Source organism: Miniopterus natalensis, chromosome 17, assembly GCF_054644295.1.
Source record: "Miniopterus natalensis isolate mMinNat1 chromosome 17, mMinNat1.hap1, whole genome shotgun sequence".
Lineage (NCBI taxonomy): Eukaryota > Metazoa > Chordata > Mammalia > Chiroptera > Miniopteridae > Miniopterus > Miniopterus natalensis.
In genome coordinates, this window is record NC_142097.1 from 22254287 (window position 1) to 22280967 (window position 26681).

Sequence of the window (26681 nt, forward strand, 5' to 3'; positions counted from 1 at the left end):
GCGGTGCCAGACGCCGGGACCGCCTCCGCGCCTCCCGCTCCTCCTCCCGCGCCCCGTCTGCTCCGGCTCTGCCCCCGCCGCGCCGCCGTGCAGGGAGGGGCCGGAGGGCGGAGCGAGCGGCGGCCCAGGCGCGGCCCCGCGCGGCTCCGGGGCTCCGGCGGAGGTTTCGGCGCGCGCAGGTAGGACCCCGCGCCCGGGCGCACCAGGGGCCGCGGGCCGCCGGGCGGGGCCGGGCGCGGGCGCGGGGGGTGGGCCGACGCCCGCCCTCGTGCCCACGCCAGCCTCGCGGCCGACCGAGTCCGCAGCTGGTGGTCAGCGGGGAGCGCGGTCCCCGCCCCACGGCCCCGGCCTTCCCGCCCGCGCCCCCACCCCCTTGCGCCCCGCTGCTTTCCAGCCGCTCGGCGCCCTCCGAGCCCGCCCGCCGGCGCCCCCCAGGTCTCGCCTCTCCTGCGCCCGGCCTCGCTCCTTGTTCGCCCCACAGGTTCCTTCTGAAAGCGAGCTGGAGTCTGTGCGGGGCCGCCGGGGGGAGAGGGGAGGGGGTGCTCAGCTAGAAGGAGCGGGGGGGGGGGGGTGAGTCTAGAGGGGGGGGCGTTGGCTGGAGGGCCAGGTATCATTCTTATGCTTCTTAGTGTCACTGGGCTCCGACGCAGAGGGGGCTGGCCCCATGTTTTCAGAATGAATGAATCATTCCTCTCCCAGTCCCCTTCTGAAGGAGGACTTTTTGAGGACCACGTGCTGCAGAGCACGCTGGGGGGCCCTCTGCAAGGGGGCTCTCATTTCCCCACCTCCTCTGTATGCTCTGTTCTAGGGGGAGGCTCCCTTCGGGTTGGGACTTGGGGATGGAGGGAAAGGAGGGAGTTTGTAGGCCCATCCAGGTACTTGTTGAAGGTGTGACAGGCAAGGGACTTGATCGAGGCCTCTTAGGAGGACACAGGAGAAGGGGACGCTGTGGAAGGGAGAACCACTGTCAGACAGGGGCTGCTCGGATTCTGACCCACAAGTTACTGAATTCCTCCGAGCCTCTGTTTCTTCATCAGTAAAATGGTAATATTAGTATTCATTCCTCAGAACTCATTCCTGCAGATTAAGAAAAATGTCATATGAAATCCTCCGACACGATGCTTGGCACATTGGGGGCACTCAGCAAATCTCAGTTCTCTCCTTTCTGAAAAAAGTGAGCAGATAGTTATTGGTTCCCATCCCCATCTGTCCCTATAGTGGCCACTGACAGACACAGTAGATGTGTAATCACTGTTTGTTGAATGAATATGCTTGAAGGAGCATCACTCCCCTCCCCTCTCTTTCTCCCAGAATCCACAGGCAGAGCTGGGGATCTGACCAGCACAGACATGCCGGTGCTGTCCGAGGACTCTGGTGAGTGCGTTCCCCGGGGCTGGGCCTCCATGGCCCTGAAGACAAAAGCCAGCCTGCCTGGCAGCCAGGCTGGAAGGAAAGCAGGCTGCTGTCAGCGCAGGCTCTCAGGAGTTGCCCTGCCTCCAAGCCCTGGGAATGAGAGCCTGGGGAATGTTCACGAGAAGCTGAAGTGTTGTTTGAGGGTCCTCTGGGGGTTCCCACCGGGGGTCTCAATGGAAGTACCATTGCATTTGCTATACTCCACTTTCCTTACCCTCTCCTCAGGCTTGCATGAAACCCTGGCGCTGCTGACCTCTCAACTCAGACCAGACTCTAACCACAAGGAAGAGATGGGCTTCCTGAGGGATGTTTTCAGTGAGAAGAGCCTCAGTTACTTAATGAAGGTAAAGCCCTGTTTCAGCCCCTCTGGTGAGGCTTCCTAGAGGCCTTCCTCGCTAGCTGTGGCTGTGGAGGTCATCCTAGCCATCTCCCTGCCCCAGGAAGGCCTTCACTAGTCCACTGTGCAGGGTTTTCTCTTACACTGCCCCTTGGATGACCCAGTTTGCAGCCCTACAGCTGTGGGCGGGCCGTGTGGTGTCTGGGGTAAACCTAAGCAGCTGGTTTGGGAGGCCCCAGCCAGAAATCGGCTGTCTTTGCAGATTCACGAGAAGCTTCGCTATTACGAGAGGCAAAGCCCAACCCCGGTTCTGCACAGCGCCGTGGCCCTCGCCGAGGATGTAAGCCCCAGGCCTTTCCTTCCAGTGTCAGCCCTCTCCCCACCCCAGAGTGCTCCATCACCTTGCCTCGTCACCATTGCTTAGCCAGGGGACATTGGGGCTTGGGAGCCCCAAGGTGAAGAGTGTCTCCCTTCCTCCTCCCCCTCCTCCTCCCTGGGCCTCCTAACAGGCCCAGAGGAACTCGTGAGCCTTGGACTGGGCTTGGGAACACGGTGACACGATGACGCCCACTTACTGTGTGTTCCTGAGAAAGTCTGTTTCCCCAGCTGTGAAATGAGAGCATTTGGATCAGTTCCACAGCTCCCAAACTGTTGATGACTGGCAATATGAATAGGTCAGACAAGACCTTATGTCTGGGGAGGCCCAGTGTGAAGTCCTGGGGGCAAGGGACTTGCAGTTTGTCCCTGTTTACTGGCGCAGGCTTTTCATTTTGTAAAGGAATGCTTCCTAATTTCTTGTGGACCTGTCCTCTGTGCTGCATAATTTGGGGAAAGCTGTCCCTGTTGATTGCTCCTGAATAAACTCACCTAGCCCCAGGAGATGGCCTGCTGAGGGAAGGGTGCAGCCCTGTGGTGCAGTTCCCATGCCTTTCTCCTCCATGGGATATGATGAGCATGTTAAGTGCAGGCTCCCAGGCACAGCACCGCCTCTACTACTAGCTCTGTGACCTCAAGCAAGTCACTCAACCTCTCAGAGCCCCACTTTCCTCATCTTATAAAATAGTGCCGTGGTGAGGGCACAGATAATAAGCCAGGTTCAGTCCTGGCTGTGCCACTTACCAGCTTTGTGACCTTCGGCAAGATTTCATCTCTCATTTAATTCTCATCTGTAAAATGGCAAAGTAACAGTGCCCGCTACATCTGGTTCATTGTGACAGTTAAGTGAGAAGGTCCGTGCAAAGCAAATGACACACAGTAAGGGCTTCATAAATTAGCACCCATCAGGATTACCCTGTGGAGCTGCTCAAGCTCTTCTGATCCCTGGTGTGATTTCCCTGAGAGGGTCAGCCTGGGTGGCTGAGGTCCCACGTGCCCTGGGTGCTGTAGCAGTTGCTGGGAGGGCCCTTGGTTCTGAGGTGCAGGGAGCAGGGTTTTCCGTGGTGACTCTCAGCTGGCTTGAAGCACCCACAGCCGCCTGTCTCATTGCTCTACAGGTGATGGAGGAGCTGCAGGCCACCTCCGTGCACAGCGACGAGAGGGAGCTGCTCCAGCTGCTGTCCACCCCCCACCTCAGGGTAGTCACGCCACAGTCCCTGCCCACCCACACAGCCTGTCTCCTGAGTGTTCAGTCCTGAGACTGAGGAAAGGAGACTCTGAGTGAGGGATCCTCAGTCTCAGTGTCTGGGGTGGTTGTCTCTGGCATGAAATCCAAGATCCCCAGACCACTGCCCAGCCAAGGCCCCCTGACGCTTGTGAGCTCTGGGCCAGCCTTTCATTTCTCTTGCTTTCCTGACAGGCCATGCTCATGGTACATGATACGGTTGCCCAGAAAAATTTCGACCCTGTTCTCCCCCCTCTGCCTGATAATATTGACGAGGATTTTGATGAAGAATCAGTGAAGATTGTCCGCCTGGTAAAGAACAAGGAACCCCTGGTATGTGGCACCCCCTTATCCCCTTTCCTATTCCACCCAGAAAACTGGGAAGGGACCCTCCTGAAGTCTTTGGAGTGAGTGACAACAGCTTTGTCAGGGCTGTCACTAGTCCCTGCAACACTTTTGTGCACAGAGTACCCCTTTCTCAGGTAGATACAGCCTCCCTCAACTGCAGCCAAGCTCCTTTTTGCAGTAAATGACCTGCACGACTGTTATTTCCCAAAGGAAAAGGGGCAGCTCTGATTATCATGCTCTGAACTGGCAAACTATGGTCCCAGGGCCAAACCCAGCCTACTGCCAGCTTTTGTAAATAAAGTTTTATTGGCACACAGCCGTTCTGTTCATTTCCATATTGTCTATAGCTACCTTTGTATGGCAATAGCAGAGTTGAGTAGTTGCAAAGGAAACCATGCGGCCCTCAAGGCCTCAGATACTTACATTTGGCCCTTACATAAAGTTTGCCAGTTCTTGCTCTAAGTACCCAGGAAGCACAGGGCAGCTGCTGTTCTCCCCAGTTGACAGATGGTTATCATTTTGGCTCTGGTTCATCACTGATTTACCAAGCAAAGGGGCAGGGCTGTTTATTAGATGGAGGGAAGCAGGGGAAGTCCGGAGAACTAGTGCTTACCCTGAAGAATACCCTGGCTGGCACTCTTTAGAGTCAACTTTCACCAAATGACCTCAGATGAGCCCCTTCTGCAAACAGAGCAGGATCTCTCCTCTGCCTCTATTTCCTTTCTTTCAAAACAGCGGTGACTTGGCAAACACATCGTGTACCCTCTTGGGTGCCAGGCACCCTGTTGGGTGCAGGCAGTTCAGAGATGATTAAGACTTAGTCCTGCCCTCTGGGAGTTCATAGGGGGTAGTGACTGGGGGTTTCCTGGAAGGGGTGATGCCCATGCTGAACTCCCAAAAAAGGAACAGGAATCTTCCAGAAGGAATAGGGAGAGGAAGGGCATTGTACACAGCAGACTGCACAAGCAGGGCCATGGGAAGTATGGTATATTCAGGCAACTCTGAGCTGTTGGTGTGGACATAGAAAGCCAAGTTTGAGGTAAGGAGCAGCAGGGGTGAGGCCAGATGAGTGACAGATCATAAAGAATCTGATTGTCCATGAAAAGTTACTTAGCTTGACCTCAAAGGGGAGCCATGGAAAGGTTTTAAGCATGAAATAGCCTGACTAGATTTGCAGTGTAGAAAGATCCCACTGGCTACCAAGTAGAAAGTGAGTGGAGAGTGAGCACAGAAGCAGAAAACCAACTTGAAGGTGAGAGTTCAGAAGTGGGGCTTGACCTAGGCCTGTGGAAATACGAAAGAGAAATCCAAGAAATATTTCAGAAATAAAATTAATGTCACTTTGTGACTGCCACAGTTTGGGCAAGAGTCTGGGGAAGCACCTAGGTTACTGTCCAGGTATCCTGCTAGGATGATTGATTGGGCGATGGGAGCCACAGTTCTAGGGAGAGATTAAGGAGAAACTTAGGGCCCATTGAATTCAAGAGGCCTATGTGACTTGCAAGTGGAGATGTTCAGGAGCTGGTAGGATTATGTGTCCAGAGATACAAATTTGGCAGCCCCCAGCATTCGGAAGGAGTTAAAATCACACCTGAGAGGTCGACACCTCCTGGGTAAAGAGCATTCAAAGTGAGACAAGAAGACACTCACAAGGCAGATAGAGGAAGGCTCAGCCAGGGAGATGATTTGTCTTTGAGAACTGGGAGAGAGGTGTCACCAGGGCCCAGGCTGAGACAGAATTCCGGAGGGAGGGTGAGCACCAGAGCCAGACAGTGGGGTGATCAGAGGAGACAAGACTGAGGGTGGCGCGCCTGGCGGGTCATCAGGTGCCTTTGCTGGTGCATTTGAGGTTGCTGGGCTTGGTGACTCGGAGGGCAAGAAGCAGAGAGAGCAGACACACACTGCTCCTTTAAGAAGCTGCTCCGAAGCAACGGAGACTGGCTTTTGCTGGATGGGGGTGCAGCCTTTTATGATGGGAGAGACTTGATAATATTTTTAGGGCCAGGAGAAGGAGCCAGTAGAGAAGGGGCAGTGAGGATGTAAGAGAGGGAGGGAGAGGCAGGGGGACCAGGCCAGATAGGAGGAGCCCCTCCGCTGAAATGGGGGAAGGAGGAAAGGATGGACACAGACGCTAGAAAGCATGAAGGTCTGGGGGCAAGAAACCACAGGGTTCTCAGCGAATGGCCTCTCTTTCCAGCAATATTTATCTTACGTACTTCAAATGACACGAACGAAGTTAAAAATAAGTGCACTGATGTGTTTGCAGTTATAGCCAATAATAAACAGCATTTATTGAGCTCTTACTGTGTGCTAAGCGCCTTGCATGTATTACCTGATGTAATCCTTGCACAACCCTGTGAGTTAAAGGTTATCCCAGAGAGGATAAGGGGCTTTCTTGCTAAGGCCTCGTGCTTTTAGTAAACAGCAGAGTGTATTCCAACCCAGGGCTGTCCAACTCTGGAGCTTAGCTCCTGACCTGACTGCTACCCTGTCCAGCCTGCGTGGTGCGTGAAATTGAGGGCTCGTTAGGCCTTCCTCACCCTCGAGAGCCTCTCTTCTGTGCTTCATGGACCAAGTCCTAGTCCCGAAGCTCTGGCTGGGGCATAATTGATTGCCTTTGGCAACAGAAGGCCCGGTAGCCCTGTGATTGGTTGGAGGCAGGATGAGAATTTGCTTGCACATACTCTCCTCATTATTAAATGTCTTTGCAAGAGGCAGGGGCTGTGGTGTGCTAGGGAAAACTCTGGATTCAGCATCACGAAAAGCTTTACTCCTTCTCGGCTGGGTGACCTTGAGGATCCTTACCTTCTCTGGGCCCCTGTCCCTCTTCTCCAAAATGAGATTGGCACTGTGTTACTGTGCTTTGTTTAAACTGTAAAGTGCTGTGCTCTACTAATAAGAGATGTCAGTTTTATTTTGCCCTCAGTATTGGAAAGGTCCCCACTGATCTGCCCTCTGGGATGACAGAGGGAGGGATGGGGAGGCTCTTTTGGGTCCAGAGTGTTGGAATCTGAGGTTTGGGGGTGCTGAGGATCCTGCCTGCTCTGTCTCTGATACAGGGTGCCACCATCCGGCGGGATGAGCACTCAGGGGCTGTCGTGGTGGCCAGGATCATGCGAGGGGGCGCAGCAGACCGGAGTGGTAAGTGGCATCAGTGCCCACCTGGCCAATGTGATGGCCTTCATCCCACAGCCTCCCTCCCTTTGGCCACAGGTCTCATTTCCCCCTCCTCTCTCGTCACCTGTTTGGGATGTACTGGGAGTTGGGGAGCAGAGCTGGAATTCTCTTTCACAAGCCTGGTAGAAACTTTGTTTGAAAAGTCTCTCAGGCATGGAGTACTTTGGAGGGAACAGAAGGACTCATGTATTGGCTTAGCCTGAGGACTATTGTAGTTAAGCACAGAGCATGGGCTTGGTGGGTAATTCCTAACTGGGGAGCAGGGACACCCTTCCTTACCACCCAGTTGCCACTGTTACTGAGGGCAGGGTGTTCATGTCCCATATTTGTTTGAGTGGAAAACAACTTGCAAATCATGTGTGGGGAAGAACTAGTTGGAGGCAAGCCTGCTGGTGGCGGGGGGGGGGGTATTACCTCAAAAGTCTGAGGATCATTGTTGTGGAAAATCCTAGACCAGAGCTTCTCAAACATGAGCAAGCACACAAACACCCCCCCCCCCCCCCCAGTGCCAGCATCTTGTTAAAGGCTGTTCTGATTCAGCAGGTCTTAGGCAGGCCCCAGTTTCTGCACCCCTAACTGCCTCCTGGGTGGTGCCAATGCTGCTGGGCCAGTGTCCACTTTCAGTAGCAAATAGGGCCCAGAATGCAGAGACACTTGTCATTTAAGCGGAGGCCACCAAGCAGATGTGTTTAACAATACTCTTGATGATACCTTCCCAGTGCTCTTAAGTCTTCTTGTTAAGATTTGAGAAGGACATTCTTAGAGTGTGTCTGTAAACCCAGGAAGGTGAAGAGTTAATGCAATTTTTCAAGAAGCAGAAGTTACAGCAGAAAGAACACAATCTTTCTATGTCAAAATAACCATGTTTGAACCCCGGCTCCAGTATTTCTTAGCAGTGTGGCCTTAGGCAAGCTGCATAATTTTTCTGAGTCTCAGTTGCCAACTTGTAAACTGGAGATTCCACCGGGTGGTTGCAAGGCTGTGATGCCAAGTGAGGCACCCAGCACGCAGTAGGGATTCAGTTCATCCCAATTCCAGCGGTGCCCAGAGCTCTGAGCACCTTTTCTGTGCTGATGGTCGCTCCTGTGTCTCCTAGGCCTGGTCCACGTTGGGGACGAGCTCCGGGAAGTGAACGGGATCACAGTCTTGCACAAGCGGCCTGACGAGATCAGCCAGATTCTGGTCCGTGCTGCACGCATGCTGGGGGTTTGGTGGTGCTTCAGGGACCCAAGCAGGGGGCTTCCTGGAGCCAGGGTGGCTCTGGCTCAGTCTCCCTGTTTTCATGGAGGGCTGCAGGCAAAGTGGCCTTACAGAGTGCCCAGGGTGCAGGGTGGGGGACAGGAGGAGTTGAGCTTCTAGTCCATGTGCCTCTCGCAGATCTTTGTTCAGCACAGTCATCCCCCGGACTTCTAGCTCCCTTTCCTGAGGATCCTTCTGGGAGAACCCTGGGGCCGAGGAATATGGAATAAGAAGTTGCAGCATAGGGAGGACCCAAGCAAGGGCTTTGGGGTCAGCCAGTCCTGGGTTTGAATCCTGCCTCTGCCACTTTCTGGCTGTGCAACCTTGGGCAAGTCATCAGATCATTCTGCGCTTCAGTTTCCTTTCCTGGGAAGTAAGGGCAGGGCGGTTTCTCATCCTGTGTGTGGTGATCACTAGGATGTAAACATCTAGAAGAAGATACAGCGCTTCACACCTGTGCTGGGCTGCAAACAGCCTCCGGAGCCCATTCTGGAAGTTGAAGTCTAAACTGAAATTGTAATGAGCCCCAATCAGTTCTGTCCTCTGAATCCTCAGCACCCTCCCCGGACAGAATACTCCTTGCTAACTTCTGATGGTTTTGGAGCAGAAACAGGATGAGATCTGAAGAGAGGAGGCTGGCTCTTTAAGGCCCCACTGTCGGGCCCTGGTTGCAGGCAGCCCCTTCAGTCTTTGCATCTCACTGTCCTTTGTCTAGTTCTGGCACTGAGCTCCTTGTGTTCCAGGGTGATGCAGGGCCAGGGAGACCAGTGGGCGAGAGGTGCTCCCATGGGCTGATGGCATTCTTCCTCCCGGTCCCCCTACATGGGGATGCAGGGTCTCTGTCAGGCAGAGGGAAGAGGAACCCCTGGGAAGATAGGAGTAGCCTGGGACTGGAGAGCCTGTCGGGGAAGATGGACCCAAAGAGGGACACACTGATTGGGAACAAGCCCCAAGTCAGGCAGGAAGGAGGAAAAGGAAACTGGACTGGGTTATTAAAAATAACCCAAGAGGAAGGAAAGAAGGGCAGCCCTGTGGGGCACTAGAGGGCAGGAGGGTGCAGAGCTCAAATGCAGTGCATGCATTGTCCTCGGGTTCGCATTTGTCTGAAATGCAGGTATTGGTTTTTGAGTTTTGCTTTGTTAATTCAACAGGTGCCACCATAGAAGGGTGGGTCACAGGAGAGGTAGTGAGTCTGACTTTCCTCTGAACGTGAGCTTTCAGACCTGGGAAGATGTGAACTCCTAGAGGGTTAGACCTGGGAGGTGATTAGCCTGTGCTCTCTCTCCTTTCAGGCTCAGTCCCAGGGGTCCATCACCCTGAAAATCATCCCAGCCACCCAGGAGGAGGACCGTTTAAAGGAGAGCAAGGTATGGGGAGGGGGTGTAGCTGGGGGTATGGGAGAAGCTGGAGGTATGGGGAGGGCTCCAGCCCAGCCTTTGAAACGGTCATTTGGGAAGAGATCGTACATCTGGTCCTCGGAACATGTGCTCAATAGATTGCAGTTCCGTCACAAAGTGATTCATTTATTTGTTCCGTGCCTCTTTGAAAACCAGATTCGACCTAGCTTACTAATGAATTTTAATTGAAATAGAAAATCGGGGCCATAAAGAGGAGAAGGTACCAAATGTGCTGGCTTTGGGACCAATTAAGTAACTGCCATTTGTTTAATTCCTTGTGGAGCTTACCTTTGCGTGGCACCTTCGCTGTGCCAGGTGTTCTGCCAGATGCTGGCGACGGGGTCGACTAGGAGCTTTGAGGGTTCCTAGTTCAGAAGGAGAGGCCGGGGAGCAAGTCTTTTATTGCCGTGTGATAAGTGCTGTGGAAAGATTGGGTACAGGGTTCCAGGTGCCCTGGACGGTGTCCCCTAGGAGGCATGAGGAAGGGAGGCTGGAGGACGGTGAAGCTGAGTAGGTCCCTGGGGAAGAAGAGGTGAAGGAGGTTCAGGCAGCGGGCTCAGAGCGACGGAAAGGAGTGTGTTTGGGGCTCGGTGAGAAAGATCCCTGGGGTGGGGGAGGTGGGTTAGGGCTGTGTTCTGAATGACCTTGAGACTTTTTCTTTTCTTTTTAGAGGGGAGCAATGCAACCCCATTTTGTGTTTTAGAAAGCTGCCGAGGGTAGCCACATGGAGGAGGGTGGGGAGGTGGAGATGGAGGCGGGGAGACCTGGTTGGAGGCTGTTGTAAAAGCCCCGTTGAGAGGTTGCTAAGACCCGAGCTGAGGTGGTGGTAGAGAGGACAGAAGAGGGCATTATTTGACTTCAAATAAATTTGGATCTGAACTTCTCTGGCATCCAAGGCAGAAAGGAGAACATAAATTACATACTTTTCATCATTAGGTAGAAGGGAGCATGCCAGTTTTTCAAAAAAGCTGATTCCCAGCCCCTTCCTTTCAGTACTAAGTGCAAGAAAGAGGGGACATTCCAGCACCTGGCACAGAATAGATATTTTGTTGAGTGGGGATTAAGAATGGACAGTGTCTTTGATGTCAGGCTGTGTGTGTTTTTAAGCAAATGAAGAAATAATATTTTTGTGGCTTGTTTCTTATTTGCCCTCTTCCATCGAATCCCAGGGCATACATACCATGAACTCTTAACCTGATGGAAGTGGTTCTTCCTGGGACAATAATGTGGCCCCCATATGCAGCTGCCGAAGGTTTTAACTTGATATAGGGAGAGAACTTGGTTTTTCTGTCCCTGTCCCTTAGCCCGTCCTTCCTAAATATTTCTTCTTGAGCAGAAGCTTGACCATTTAAAATTATACTATCTTCTGAGTACCTGGGGCCCTGGTAACATCTGTGACTTCATGTGGCTTCATGAGGGTATCTGGCCACATTTGTGGCCAGAAAGTTCTTACTGTTGTCTAACTGAATCTTTCTTGTGGACACATAAGGGAATATGATTTTGATCTGTTTAAGGCAGCGATTTTCAACTGCTGTGCTGCAAGAATTTTTAAAACATGTAGTACCTGACTATTTAGTCAGGGGCACTGACCTCTTTTCCCTTAGATTGTCAAATAAAAAACTGACAACAGCCAACACAACAATAGTCATCCAGTGTGAATGAATCAAAATTATACTTATTTTTTTGTCAGATCGGCAAAAAATAATATATATTTTGGTATGCTACAGAATTTTAGTAATTAGTTTATGTGTCCTAGGAGATAAAAATGGTTGAAAATCACTGGTCTAAAGAAGCCGTCTGGCCTTTTTTTGGTCTAGTTGCTGTTAAAGTTATTGGGCCCAAATAGAAATACATAAATCCATGCTATTGAATTACAGCAGAGAACAAGGAAGTGTGACAAAATTCTGTGTCTTCTCACTGTCTTCTTTAGAGGGGGTGACTTCAGGGTAAAGGGGAGAGTTGGGGGTTTGCCAAGTATGTGACAGGTGAGTCAGGATTGAACTGTAAAAAATGTGGATGTCGCCCGGCTGGGCGTGGCTCAGCAGTTGAGCATCAACCTACGATCCAGGAGATCGCGGTTCGATTCCTGATCAGGGCACATGCCCGGGTTGCGGGCTCGATCCCCAGTCAGGGGCGTGCAGGAGGCAGCTGATCAATGACTCTCTCATCATTGATGTTTTTCTCTCTCTCTCCCTCTTCCTTCCTCTCTCTGAAATCAATAAAGATATATGTATATTTTAAAATGTGGGTGCCAAGTACCCACTGAAAAATGATGGCGAGGAATCAGTAAGAGTAGTTTTATTGATATTTGTGTCCTTACCAAAACATCTAGATTACTTATTTAGCAGATGGCTGCTGACTTCATTAGGGGCAGTTAGCATATCAAAAATCACATTTGAGTTACAGACTGTGCTTGCCTTTACTTTTTGTTCCCAGGACTAATTGTTGCATTGTGTATGCTAAGGAAAGCAGATCAGGTAACTAAAGAAACGTTTAGGCTAGAAGAAGAAATTCAGACACGGGGCCCATCTATTAATTTTGATTCTTGAGGGATTTCCTGGCTGTCATATCCACGTGGTGGAAGAACAATAAGAAAATCTGTGTGGTATGTTTCTGATTAACTTTCTATTCTCGAGGCCGCTTATTCATCCCGATTGTGAACAGTAGTTGCGATTTGGCTTTGCCATGGCATAGACATGTCTATGTCTCCATGATGAAGGGTCCCCACCCCTCACCGGAGCCTGTCCTCTGCAGGTGTTCATGCGGGCCCTCTTCCACTACAACCCGCGGGAGGACCGGGCCATTCCCTGCCAGGAGGCAGGCCTGCCCTTCCAGCGCAGGCAGGTCCTGGAGGTGGTGAGCCAGGATGACCCCACGTGGTGGCAGGCCAAGCGAGTGGGGGACACCAACCTTCGAGCTGGCCTCATTCCCTCCAAGCAGTTCCAGGAAAGGTGGGTCTGGGGTGTGTTATAAGGGGGTATTCTGGAGTGGCAGCCCCCAGATCTCTGCCACCACAGCTAGAGGTAAGTACCAATTGTACTTGTGTTTGTTCTTCTTGACCCATAACCAGTGGCGATGACTGATGTGATTTAAAGAAATATATAGAAATCTATGTTATTAAATTAATGTATATCATATAACACAGACTTAGAGAAAGTTGACAAATGAAATATAAAAATACAGAAGAGGAGGAGAAGGAAAAGAAAATTACCCAAAGTCTCACCATTATCTGAAGAGCCTAATTTATTTCTTTCCTGTACTTTTTACGTGAGTGTTGCATGTAGAATCTGAGATCTTGCTTTTTTTTTTTTTACTATACAGTTTGACACCAGCATTTGCCACATATTACCTCTTAGTTATTGTGTGATTTTAGTGGCTGTGTAATATTTCATCAGGAGCTACACCATTTATTCATAGGCAGCATGAATGTATTTATTATGAACGGAGCTGGCCTGTGCCAGGCATCCTGTGGGCTGTTGTGAACCCCTGGTTTCTGCCCTGGAGGAGCTTACAGTTTAGCCAGAAAGCTGCTCCTTCCCTACTTTTCAGTCTTCTCCAGCTTTTCACTGCTACAAGGCTGCAATTAGTATCTTGCCCATAGACTGCGCCTCGTATTTCAAATTATTTCCTTAGGATAGATTTCCAGACATGTAAATTCTGGGTCAGAGGGGCTGGCAGTTAAGACTGCATCGCCTCCCCTGAGGTTTAAAACCCTTTTTCATCTTTTGGGGTGCAGAGGACAATCATGACAGGCCTCATTCATCAGTTTCAGTGTCCCTCATGGTGCGGTCCCTAGGCCAGGGGTGGCAGCATCCCCTGAGAATCTGTGATAAACACAGGCTTTGGGGCCCTGCCAAATCAGAATCTCCAGGGTGGACTCTGAGCTCTGTGTTCTCACAGATATTCCAGGTGATTCTGAGGTGCTACAGCTTGAGCACCACTGTTCTCTTTCCTCAGGGGAGCCTCAGACCCATTTGCATCTTTGGTTTCACAGGGCTTGGGGGGAATGCTCTTTAGCTTCATTTAAATGTGGAAATCTCAACACCTCCGAGAGCCCTGGGCATTTTCGTGGGTCAGAGATGGGGCCTTGACAGCTACCTCTCCACTAACAACCATATTGGATAAAGTGTCAGGCTGAGGTCTCTGTTGGGAGAGAGGTTTTAAATCAGGCTCACTTTCACCCTCAGCCTCTACTGAGAGTCCTGCTATTTTCCAGCTTCCTCAGGGATGGGAAGGCCAGGTGAAAGGAGAAGGGGCCTCCCTTCCTTGAGAGTCATTCGTAGCAAAGTAGCAACTAACTGCTGACCGTGGGACTGGGCTGGGTCCCTATGGGTGACCATCTTGGGCTGGGTGAGCTTTTTCCAGGGCGAGACTGTTTCTTTCCCCTGTGAACCAGTGAGCACCTGTAAGTGTCCCTCCCCACTGGAACTCAGTGTGAAGTAGGACACCCTTGGAGTGCCAGGCTCTGCCCACCTATAGGGTGCAGCCTCAGTTTCTCCAAGCTTTGTAAGAGACTTCCTGTGACTGGTTCCATGGCCCAGCTCATGGGCTTGTCTGTCTCCTTGTCCATAGGCGCCTAAGCTACCGGAGAGCCACGGGCACCCTGCCGAGCCCCCAGAGCCTCAAGAAGCCTCCCTGTGAGTAGACTGGCAGGGGTGATACTTCAGGGAGGGACTGGGCTTAGGACTTGGGGACTTTGTGCCAGGAAGAAGCAGATACTGGGCTGGACGGAGCACCAAGGGACCTCTCTGATCATCCAGGCCTACAGAGGAAGGAAGGGGTGGGGAGAGGGACGAGGAGGGGAAATGGGGGTTAGGTTGGGGGGAGCTAGTCCCTGGAGAGGAACTTCTGTAGTTGGGGCTCATAGATGACACTAGGGGGCATATTAACACCTCTCCCAAAATTGTGTGCAAACGTGTGTGTGTGTGTGTGTGTGTGTGTGTGTGTGTGGCTGTCTCTCAGTCTGTTTTCCTATCTCTGGGAGAAGGTCCACAGCTTTCATTAGATTCCCAAGGGGTACTCTGATCCCGTCAATTTAGGAGCCTCTGATTTTGGGAGGGAATGGAGAAGGCTATGAGTGATCCTGTGCTCCTGTTAGGTGTCAAATTTGGCAAATAAAAATAGAGGATGCTCAATTAAATTTGAATTTCATATAAACAACAAATAGTTTCTTAGTATAAATACATTTGTCCCAAATATTGCATGGGCTATACTTATACTAAACACAGATTCTTTGGTTTTCTGAAATTCAAATTTAACAGTGTTTTGTATTTTATCTGCCAACTCTACTCTGTGTAGCACTTTACCTTTTAGAAAACACATCCACCTACCTTCTTGCCCTGTAATTGTCACAACAGCCCCATGAAGCAGTGGGATCAGGGCATCTCCTTTTCCAAGATGGGAAAATGGAGGTTCATGAGGTCAAGGGAATGGGACCGGGGTCACGTTTTCAGAGGGCCTGTGATCAGAGGCCCCAGTTAGGGTATGGAGAGGAAGCCTTCCCACTGCAGGCATCCTAGAGGAAGCTGCTCCCCTGGCATGGTGGCCACTGCCCACGGCCACTCTTCTAGACGTGCTCTCAGTCAGAAGGGCTGCTGAATAAATTGGCCCTGAGGCTGCTTACGCCAGCGATGAGTTGGCTTTCTTTGGGCTGCTAATGAGACACACACAGGAAGACTAATTAGAGCAGGTCCTGGTTTAATAATGCACCACAGCTCAGATCACAGGTTTGCTGGGGGAGAGAAAGACGGGACAGATGGAGGGCTCCTCAGGCACACGAGGCCATGGCTGCCTCTCAGCCACAGGGGCTCCTGGTTCCCCTTCACTAACGCTGTTCCATCTGTCTTTTGTGCAAACCGCAGATGATCAGCCTTGTGACAAAGGTAGGCCTGGTATTTGTCCCCTGCGTGCACAGACAAGGCCCCTTTTCTGTGGAATGGGCTGGAGGGGCTTGTTCCTCCCCTACCCCCGCCCCAATCTGGGGTGGCTGTGCCCTTCTACTCTTTGCACACCTCTCTCTGCTCTGCCAGCTTGTCCAGCCTACTCCTTGAGGCTGCAGAGCTGGTGGGCACGGGACCCCTCCCTGCCTGCCTGGCATGCAGGGCTCAGCCTTCCCAGGACTCTGGCTGGGCTGACTGTGGCTGGGCTGGGTAGGAAGCCAGAGACAGGAGGGGGCAAGGCTAGTGAATTTCCCCTCCTGACTCAGAAGGACCGGGATGGGGCCTGCTGGCCCAAAACCCCTGCTAGGGCCTGGAAAGGCTGTTTGGGGCCTAAGCATGGAGAACTGAGTTAAACAGAATAACTTGTTTTTCTGGGGTGTCCAGGACATGGGATTTCTCCTGAGCCACCGAGACACCATCCCAGGGGGCTCTTCCTGGCCATCCAGGGGATGGGTACCTCTGGGCTGGGGTCTGTGCCCAGAATGGCTCACTGGCCTCTTTCTCTGTTTGGTTCCCAGAGACCTGTGACTGTGAGGGGTACCTCAAAGGGCATTATGTGGGTAAGTAGCACATGTGGCTCTACCCCCAGCATTCGCTTCTGCGCTCATACACAGCCCCCCACGGGCTCCTGGGTCAGGGAGAGACAAAAGCAGAGTGATCTGAGCAGCTGAGCCTGTGGGACCCACGCTTCCCCTCCATCTCTGTCAGCAGAGAGGGGCCGACCTGCCTCTTGGGGCCCCCACCTCAGCGTTCACCAGACGCTGAGAGCAGAGCCCTGACATAGGCCTTATGTTAATACTGACTCTGTTATTCTCGTGATCTCAACTGTAGTTTATTCAGTAGTTATGTCACCATAATGCAGCAGGGGAGCCTTTTACTAGTCTCCCAAGTACCTTCACTTTCGTTTTGGTCAGCCTTTTCAAAGACCTAAAGACAGACAAAGAGTTTTTCTAGCTTTTGATTGTGAAGTAATTTCAAACTTACTGAAAAGTTGAAAGAATTGTACAAAGAACTCCCATATACTCGGCACCCAGATTCACCAGTTGTTCTTTGCCATGTTTGCTGTATCATTTCCGTTTTCTACATATATACATTTTTTTCCTGAGTCATGTGAGAGTTAGTTGCAGATATCATGTCCCTTCACCCTTAAATACTCAGCATGTATTCCCTAAGGACAAGGACATTCTCTTATATAACCCAGGGCAATTATGGAATTCTGGGAATTTAACATGTATACAATTCTATTATCTAACATACAGTTTATAGTAAAATGTTGCCAGTTGTCCCAACAATACCCTTTAGAGCATTTTCCCTTGATCCAGGATCCGGTCCACATATTGCATTTCTATATTTATGTTTCCACTTCACAGACAAGGAAATTGAAGCTCAGAGAGGTCAGTCATATGCCAAGTAAAACAGTGACCTTGAACCCTGTTTTTGAATGCCAGGTGGTCACCCTTTCGTCATATTACTGTGTCTTGATCAACCCCTTCCTACAGCAGGAGGAGTTCGGGAGAGGCCAGTGGGGTTCAGCCTCACCTCCAGTTGGGCCAGGTAGAAAAAGTCTTTAGTGGGAGACCCTGGGACAAATGTCATGGTGCTCCTTGCTCTTTCCCCAAAGCTGGTCTTCGGAGGAGCTTCCGGCTGGGCCGCAGGGAGAGACTGGGAAGCCCGCAGGAAGGAAAGATGTCCGCAGTAGCCGAGTCCCCCGAACTGCTGACCTATGAAGAAGTGACCAGGTACCAGCACCAGCCCAGTAAGCTGCCCCGCCTGGTGGTGCTGATCGGTAGGTGATGTACTGTGTCTCCAGGGAGTGGGCTGGCTTCCTCCCTGGAGGAGTGGGGAGGGAGCCCCGCAGGGTCCCTGGTCAGCCTTCCCTTCATTTCCCAGGGTCTCTGGGAGCCCGACTGCACGAGCTGAAGCAGAAGGTGGTGGCAGAGAACCCACAGCACTTTGGTGTTGCTGTCCCACGTAAGAGGGCCCACGTGGGTGTGTCGGGGGAGGGGTGTGTGTCTACACGTGAATATTTCATGGGGCCTTGACTCCCCATATCCATCCTGATTCTTACTTTGGGTCTGAGTGACTGGCAAGCACTGCCTGCTATAGGCAGGTCATGGACCTAGACATGATGGGAGAGACCCACTCTCAGTGGTCCACTAGGACCCTCTGAGGCAGACGCTGGAGGACACTTGCCCGGTTCCTGCCTGGGATGGCAGGTGAGTCTAAAGCACACTGCAGGCAAAGTAGCAACCTTAAACCAACACCAAGGGGCCCCCAGTAATGGGGACACTCCTGCCACCTCTTCCAAATGGCTCTGACTCCTCTGGCCCCTGCTGTCTGCTTGGGTAAGAGAGCAAGGGCGGGGAAGCCAGAGAGCCTGGTGAGCAGTATTGCCTGGGTTCTCCCCTGTAGCTGGATCTGGGCCGTCGGGGTGCCTCCTGAGTCTAGAGGCAGCCACGGATGCTGAAATCCAGCAGGCAGGAGGTCCTCGTTCTGAATGTGGTGAGGAACAGGAGAAAGAAGAGTGCTAGGAGCCATACCAGGAGCTCTCCTGTGAGTTACTTGGCCAGCCTTCCCAGTGCCACTGAGAAGACGGGTTATCATTCCACATGCAGGGGAAGACGCTGAGGCTCAGAGCGGTTAAGTAACTTGCCCAATGTCACACAGTTGGTAAGTGGTGGAGCCAAGATTCAAATCCAGGCAGCCTGCCCCAGTCACATTCTTACCCAGGCTTCATGACAGCCTGCCTCTTCCTGGCTGTCCCTTTCCTTTCTGTGGGACTCTCTGTCCATCCCTCTGGCCTCAGTGGGATACAGTGTGGGCACCTGGTGGCCTCCTAGAAGGAATGCTGTGGTGGCAGTAATGGGACCTTTCCAGAAGGTTCTGAGGAAGGACAGCTACAAAGCCACTCCCTTGGGCCTTGGGGCCCATAGCCCAGTCTATGGGTTGTCAGAATTGTCTTCCGGAGCCCAACCCAAAATGACAAGGATGGGGATGCCATTCGGGTAACACACCTGGGCCTGGCAGATTTCAGGGGGCCATGGCCTTTCAGGCTGAGAGGATGGACTGAAACAGGGCATGTGGAATTTGCTCACACATTGACCCTTTCAAACCCTCAGGTCAGTCCCTTGGGGGAAGGGTACCTGGATGGTCAGTCCTACCTGCTTCCAGGTACCACACAGATAGGTGACTTTCCCCCCTGCATTTAGGAACTTGGGATGTCAGTGAAGGCTTCCCAGAGGTAGTGACCTTTTTGCTGGGTTTTGAAGGGTAAATAGGAGTTTTCTAGGCAGAGAGGAAAGGAAGGAGCAACACGTGCGCAGGGATGAAGGTGTGACTGGCACAACAGTGTTAGGGACTGGGGAAGCTGGTGTGGAGGAAATGAAGCGGAGTTGGAGGCTGGGCAGATCACGAGGGTGTCATACACTCATCTGAGGCCTTTAGAATGTAATCAGTGGGTGAATAAAAGTTTTAGAGCAAGGAAATAACATGGTCAGAAAAGTGACCTGAGCGGCTCTGCCAGAGTTTGGCCAAAGATGCCACATGAAGAATACAGAGCATGTCCCTGCGTGGCCCCCAAGGGCAGAAAACGCTGTCCTCCCAGACCCCGTCTTTCCTTTTGGGACGCTCTGGGGGAAGCGGCGTGTTGCTCCGCGTGTGCGCTTGTTCCGCGGAGGACCTGGTTCTCCCCAGGAGTGTTCTCGGGGAACATCATTTCACTGCTATTATGGAAATCCATCAGAAAACACTCTGTGCTGTAAAATCATGTGAGAGCCAGCTCTGCTGAAGCACATCTCATCCATAAAGGGACTGTCTTCATGTCTCCTTCTCTCTCAAAATGAGATATAATTGAATAAAGAATTAAAAGCATTCAGCAGGGTCATCTGTGTCTGTGGCCTCTGCTCTTAAAAAGCAATTAGGGCTAGGGACTAATGAATGTTTAGGACTAGGACTCTCCTCGGCGATCTTTAAAAGCCACAGCATCAATGAGGCAGGCTGGCAGGGTGGTAAGGGCAGACGCTTGGCACGAAACAGAAAGTTCAGACCTTGGCTCTGCTACCTGCCGGTCTGGGTCATTGGCACCGTGTCACCTCTCTGCACTCCTCAGTTTCTTCCCCTGCACAGTGGGAGGCCTCCTTTTGCCTGCGTCAGAGAGTTGTGTGAATCAGCGATGTGCCTGGAAAGGGCACTGTGCCTGACACAGGAACATGGGATGAATGGAAGACGGTTTATATACAGATCAGCAGTGAGCTCTGAATAAGGGCTGCTGTCCTCACCGTGATATGACATCTCTTTGCCTGGTTCTTCTTGTTCTTTCTTTAAAAGATACCACGAGGCCCCGAAAGAGCCATGAGAAGGAGGGGGTGGAATATCACTTTGTCTCGAAGCAAGCATTTGAAGCCGACATACATCACAACAGGTTCGTGTGCAGTTGTGGCTCTTTGCAACTGTCCAATGTTCCACTGGACCCCCTGGGAGGGCTTCCAGGAAAGGCAGAGGGGTGGGAGAGAAGTCATGGTGGGAAGTCCGCTTGTATTCCTTGCTAATTCAGGCAAGCTCAGGAACTAAAGGCCTTTTCTCCTTCGGTGTTGTTTTAGGTTCCTGGAGCATGGTGAATATAAGGAATATCTCTATGGAACCAGCTTGGACGCCATTCAGGCTGTGATGGCCAAAAACAAAGTTTGCTTGGTGGACGTGGAGCCAGATGTGAGTTCCTGGGCCAGTTGTTTTGTTAATGGAATTTATAAACTAGGGGATTGTACATTTTACAGAATATTTGAACCTCAGTCTAAGGAATTTTTAGTGTAGAGCACTGGATACTGAAATTTCCTGGGGTCTCTCTTTGAGAATCTAATGAAAGCTTTGCACCCCAAAATATGCACCTCTGTACACAAAAACTGCATTAAAATTGTAGGGAGCTCATGGACCCTCTTGGCAGCCAGAGACCCAGGATGGAATCTCTGCGTGGAGTAAGTCATGCAAGTTGGTGGTGGCGCTGACTGGCCAATTCTGATGGGACAGGGAATTAGATGTCAGTGCCCAGGTGGAAGTTGGGGCTCAGTGGTGTCAGGGCACCTCCTCCTTGATCAGGACAAGTGAAATCAGTGGCTTAGGAACCACTGAGGGAGGCAGTCAGGAGAGTAGTTTGAAAGGGGAAAAGGGAAGGAGACATGACCCTGTGAAGTGCTTCAAAAACTGTGTACTCGGCAGGGGCTTACCCATCTTTTTAACTTTGTCTTTGAGAAACACTTCTAAGCTTTGACTTCAGCTTGGGGATTTTTTACTCCTCTATAGAAAAGAACTCTAATTTTATGATATAAGCTATAAGCTTTATTTCATAGAAGTTTGCTTGAAACAGATTCCAAAAAGCACATTATATATATAAGGAAAACCCTCAGTAATTTGGACTTACTGGAAGTTGGTAGTCAAAATTAAAAGTGTAAATGTCAAGATTTTATTTGGAAAGTGATTTTATTGTTTTGGCTGCAGATTGTCCACATAGGAGTTTAATACCAGTGTTTCCAAATAGAGGCCCTTAAGATAAAATGCCACTAACAGGACGATTTGCATAGTGAAAACCTCCTAAAGCCTGTACAGTTTGTTTCGAGTTCTTGGTCTCTTCATTTGCTTTGCAAACCTTTTGTTCTTTGAATATCATGAGGAGGCTTGTGCGATGGCATGCACTCTGCATTAGTGTAGTCCAAATTGGTGACTAAATAGATACACATCGAATCCTGCTGGCTCATCCATCAGGACTGGGCAAGTAGAGAAGGGCATCAGAAGGTTAATTAGAGCTCGTGGGGTCAGAGCCAAGAGAGATGGCAACTGTTGGAGCGGAGGCTATGGAACCTCCCTTCTCGGCGAGTAGGCCTTCAGGGCCCAGCTGAGCCCAGAGTCAAAGTGGAGAGCAGGAAAATGAGCGGTTGGTCTCCCCAGTTGAAGTTCATTGTCAGATGACCAGGCAATCAGAACCTTTACCATCGAGGTCACTTGATGAAGCATGCCATTATTGAGCATTCGAAAGTCTGTTTCACAGTAAAATATTTTCAAAGTATATAATATTCCTGAACTTTTTCCCTCAGGCACTGAGACAGCTGAGGACCTCAGAGTTCAAGCCCTATGTTATATTTGTAAAGCCTGCAATTCAGGAAAAGGGGAAGATGCCACCCACGTCCCCAGCTTGTGAGGACACAGCAGCCCTACTTGTAAGTTTAACATTGATCGTTTCTTTTCTAAAGGCCTAACTGCGCCTGTTACCATTAGAGAACAGTGCTCGTACCTCCTGCAGAAGACCATCTTCCCACTTTGCCTACTGGTCAGACTTACTTGGTCAAGTGACCAGAAGGCTCAAGGTGGGGCAGCCGGAAGTGCCTCCCAATTGAGACAGGGGTGGCTTTGCCTGGGTTCCACACCACCCTCCATTCCCGCACAGAAACACCCTCCCTGAAAATAGGGACAGACATCTATCAGGGACCTGATCTGAGTGTGCCAAACCACACAAATCTGCTGAACTCCTAAGCCAAACCCAAGTAGTTTTAAATTGACACTTTAATGGAAACCAAGTTCAGATCCAGTGAGCTAATCCAACGTGGGGGCAACTGGCGGCATGAGGGGAGTCTTTCCCACGTGCCTGCTGTTTCAGATCTGTGACTCTCTTGCTGAAGCTGCAGATGGTTGAACGGTCCACCTTTACAGGCCAGGGAAAGGATGCAGGGGATTTGTGGCTGCAAAACAAATGTCACGCATTTTACTCCATTAGAGATTTAAGTTCTTTCAAGATGCAAATATTTATTAAGATGATCGAGGTACTTAGTGGCAAAAATGTTCCTTCTGTAATTTCTCAAATAGCTAAATGCTTCCAGGATGAACGACGGGGGTCCTGGAGGAGGGGAAGCTCCAAAAGGAGCAGACAGGTCTATAAGGGGTGTGTGAGGGCTGGGGGAGGTGGGGTTGAAGATCAGGGGCAGCACTGGGAACCTGTGAAGTTCTTTTCAGTCCCAGGGGAGCCCTGCAAGATCCAATATAGAATTGGGAAGCTTCTCCCAATTTCATCTAGTTTTTGACCTCCTGGGGGAAAGAAGTAAGGATAAGGGATGATCTCACCCTTCTCTTCGGCCTCAGCCGTCCTTGTGGTCACATGTAAACACTGTTTCCCAGCCCTTTAGAACATATCTTCTGAAGCTGCTGGTGCTCTCACTGAAGTAAGTCAGGTTTTGATTGGTGAGGGCGAGGGGAGGGACTGTTTTGGAAGATGGGTCTCTTTTGGGGAGGACAGCTCACCCCCCTGTGTCAGTATCCAAACACTGAGCCCCTAGAAGCAGAGGAGAGAAGGCAACACAGGACTGGAAAGAGATGAAGAAGAGGTGGGTGAAGGCCAGTGACAAACTTTGTTTTGCAATTTTACTTAGAGTGGATCTTCCACTTTCTTCCCCAAACCAAGCTGTTAGTCAACTATCTGCTTTAAATTCTACTTATTAGAGGTTTTTTGAATGAAGGAGCAAACGTGTGGGTTTGGCAAAGAAGGGATCACTGGCTGGCTATCTATAGCTTAGTGTAAGGTGTCAGGAGGACAACCTGATTAAAGAAAGTGGGTACCCTAAGGAAATGGGGAATTTGACCAGTGTTGTCCCAGTACTTTTTTAGTTTTTATTTTTGTTAATTTTCAGGTCCCCGAGAATATTTTTTCCATTGCTTTTCAGAGAGAGTGGAGGGGAGGGAGCGGGGAGAGAGAGAAATATCTATGTGAAAGAGACACATCGATTGGTTGCCTCCCGCGTGGGCACCAACTGGGGCCTGGGATTGAACCTGCAACCCAGGTACGTGCCCTTGACCTGGAATCGAACCCGAGACCCTTCAGTCCTCCGGCCAGTGCTCTAACCACTGAGCCAAACCGGTCAGGGCCCAGCACTTTCTTGAGTAACTCTACTTTGTCCCCTGTGCTAGTGTTTGGCCCTGGTATGAGGATATGAAAAGAACAGAGTTCTATAGCATGAATGTAAGAGTCTTCAGAGGGCATTAGAGCTCTTTATTAACCTTCTTCCCCCCGCCAGTTGATTCCAGAAATGCTTTCCCCTTTTTTTTTAAACTTTTATATTGTTGTTATTTATAGATCGTTCCTGTAATTATTTAACCAATTGCCGTGCAACACAATGGTACCACTCCTTTGGAAATACCTTTGAACAGGAAGTGTGATATTGACACAGATATAGAATCAGCATCCTTCCTCCCTTCCCCCCCACCCGCCCCCCCAAAGCACTTCATGTCACGGCTTGCAGTTAACAGGTCCTGAGTAGATATTTTTGAATGAATGAATGACTGAACAATGACTTTGTCTACTGCCCGTTAACTTCCTTGGAAGTTTGATAGGATATTGTCATTCCACTCTGTTGTGTGTGTACACAGATTATTCATGGACCACAGTCATCACTGCAAAATCAGAGGTTGGAACATGGCCCAAGACGCAGGCTGTAGGGTTCTTATTTGGGGGTGAACCGCCCTGTTGCTCCGTAGCTGCCCCTTTCCTTGCAGGATGAAGAGCAGCGAGAGATGTCGGCCTCTGCCGCCTTCATAGACCAGCACTACGGGCACCTGGTGGACGCCGTGCTGGTGAGGCAGGACCTCCAGAGCGCATGCAGCCAGCTCAGGGGGCTCGTCGAGAGGCTGAGCAAGGACACTCACTGGGTTCCTGTTAGCTGGGTCAGGTAACTGGGTCCGAGAACATCCAGGTTGGAAGGGACCTGAAAGACCACCTAGTCCAGCCATGTTACCATCAAGGAATCGCAAGGGTGGAGAGAGGCAGAATTTTCCATTAACTGCATCATCAAGAAGAGTATATGTGGGAAGTGCTGTTCGTTGGGTTTTGTCTGTTGTTTTCCACTGCACCCCTCTGGAGCAGAAAACATGAGTTGAAAGGGGGCATATCACAAAATAACACATTTCATTCATTAAAGTATCACAGGCAAGTTGACCCTGATTCTTTGTACCAAAGTTAAGTAGCCACTGTCTTTTGGGGGAGGGGGTGGTGAATTTATAGAGTACCGATTTGCAGGGATGTGAGCTTTATGAAGAGGGTGACATTTCATATATCCAGCTCTGTTGGAAGTTGAGTTGTTTTAACCCAAGGGAATTTTCCCATGCAACTGATGTTCCCCTGTCTTCAAGCATCAAAATAGTTTCACTTTGTTGATGGTGAGTGCTTGTCTGGCACTGGAAAACTGGTTCTCTCCCTTCTTTTTTTAAATTTTATTTATTTTTTAAAAATATTTTTTTATTGATTTCAGAGATAAGAATGGAGAGGGAGAGAGAGAGAAAAACATCAATAATGAGTGTCATTGATCGGCTGCCTCCTGCATGGCCCCTGCTGGGAATCGAGCCCACAACCCGGGCATGTGCCCTGACCGGGAATCGAACTGTGACCTCCTGATCATGGGTTGATGCTCAACCACTGAGCAACACCGGCTTGGCTGCCTTCTTAAGTAGTGAGCATACATGAACGTCTGTGGAAGAGGCGTACTTCACCGTCATCATGAATTACTGTACTGTTCTGGTATAGGGGTGTTTTCAGGGACTTTTGAGGAAGGTAAGGCTTCTTGTTCCTTTCTAAATACCCACAAACTCCTACAACTGAGTCCTTGCTTTGATTTGTTCTATTCCACCACCTGTCCCTCTCGTTACTGACAGCTGTCCTGGTTCTTGCCCGTCCCTACCTTCAGATGCCAGGGGCTCCTGTCGTGCTAGATCATGGGAAACCAGATGATCCCTCTTGTCCAAACTGTGTCTGAACCATGATACGTCAGTCCTGACTGTGCAAATCAAATTATATTGACTCCGAGTGTGGGCCTAATGCGTTGTCTCTGAGCAAAACGGTTTGTCATACAGGGTTTGTGAGATATCTTAGCTGCTAAGAGAATTTTATTTCTTATTAATAGCCAGTGTATGTAAGTTTTTATTCTGTGCCGGGAGCTATGCTAAGGCCTTTAGGCCCATTACTTTGACAAATACTCCAGCCTGTAACGTAGGAGTCTATCATCTCCTTTATAAGAAAAACAAGGCTTAGAAAGTTTAAATAACACGTTCAAGCTCACACAGCTTTAAGTCAGTGGCAGAGCTGTAGTATTTGAGCCCTGTCTCCCTAATCCCAGAGATGGCCATTAACCACTATCCCACACTACTCCATTCTTTCTGTGGTTCCATCATTGAGGCTACCTGTTAAATAACTGACTTATGAGGAATGTGTTCACAGCTAGAATTTACAGTAATATGCAGTGTGGCTGTAGCTTCTAATACTGAAAAGAGGCTCTTACACGTGCAAATGTCAAGGTCTTTTCCTCATGAGGAGACCAGGTTAAGGGTGAAGACCTGCTGCCCATTTAGAAATTTCCATTTTACCTTATTACACAAGGACACATTTGCAACTTTCCGTCTCACTAACCTGGTAGGTTCACTTAATGGGATCACGTTCTTTAGACCCTTCTAGCAAAAGGGTGAGGACTTCTTTGCACTTACGGAGTACTGGGTTCTTATCAAGTGAAATTAATCTTGAGCTGTCCCACGTAGAGCCAGGGCAGGAGGGGAGGCTGCCCCTTGGAGTGAGTGATTTGAAACTGAATTCAAAGGGCAGGACAAACTAGAAGAAGAAATTGATCCGTATTAACTCCACCAGATAGAAAACGCCTATTGGTTCAGAACTGTATGACTCAAGAATGGGCTTTGTGTGTATGCTAGCCTGTAGTTATTAAATAAATTGACAATTGCTGTCATTTTTTGGATGTGGGATCCTGCATTTGGTGGCATAAATGATGTGGCACTGATAAGTAGGAGCAAAATTTTGATGGGCCACATATCTTAAAAATGTATGTATTTGAAAATATAATGTTAAAGCAGGCAAGTCAGTTTCTGTTGCTTGAAACTAAAAATTTATTTTGATGAAGGCTGCAAAGACAAGAGGAACAGGATCATGGGGGGGTGGCATATTAACATACTTTGTGTGCTATATTTAAAAGTATGGCTCATTCTGGAAAGAATGGCAAGTGACAGAAGGTGTTAAATTAGAAAGTGATAGAGACATATTTTTGCATTAATAATACCAGTTGTAAATCACAAGTTCCTGAAATATGGACAGTAACACACACAGAGACTGAGAAATAGAACTGGAAGCTTGAAAATATGTAAGGAAGGGGAAGGCATGAAAGAGAAAGAGTGAAATAAAGGATGAGTAACAGGTTTCTCAC

The 26681-nt window shown here is 50.1% G+C and overlaps 1 protein-coding gene across 1 annotated transcript; it reads left to right on the top strand.

Annotated features, from left to right (window-relative positions):
* Positions 1-151: 151 nt before the first annotated feature.
* MPP3 (MAGUK p55 scaffold protein 3) lies at positions 152-24927 on the top strand. Its single transcript, XM_087826077.1, has 19 exons — positions 152-179; positions 1312-1374; positions 1639-1757; positions 2013-2090; positions 3244-3324; positions 3546-3683; positions 6758-6839; positions 7972-8057; positions 9407-9481; positions 12266-12462; positions 14084-14148; positions 15373-15393; positions 15969-16010; positions 17072-17236; positions 17341-17421; positions 19777-19870; positions 20049-20157; positions 21534-21656; positions 23980-24927. The coding sequence occupies exons 2-19, from the start codon at positions 1350-1352 to the stop codon at positions 24154-24156; spliced, it is 1758 nt and encodes a 585-aa protein (XP_087682203.1). The 5' UTR covers positions 152-179; positions 1312-1349; the 3' UTR covers positions 24157-24927.
* Positions 24928-26681: the final 1754 nt, after the last annotated feature.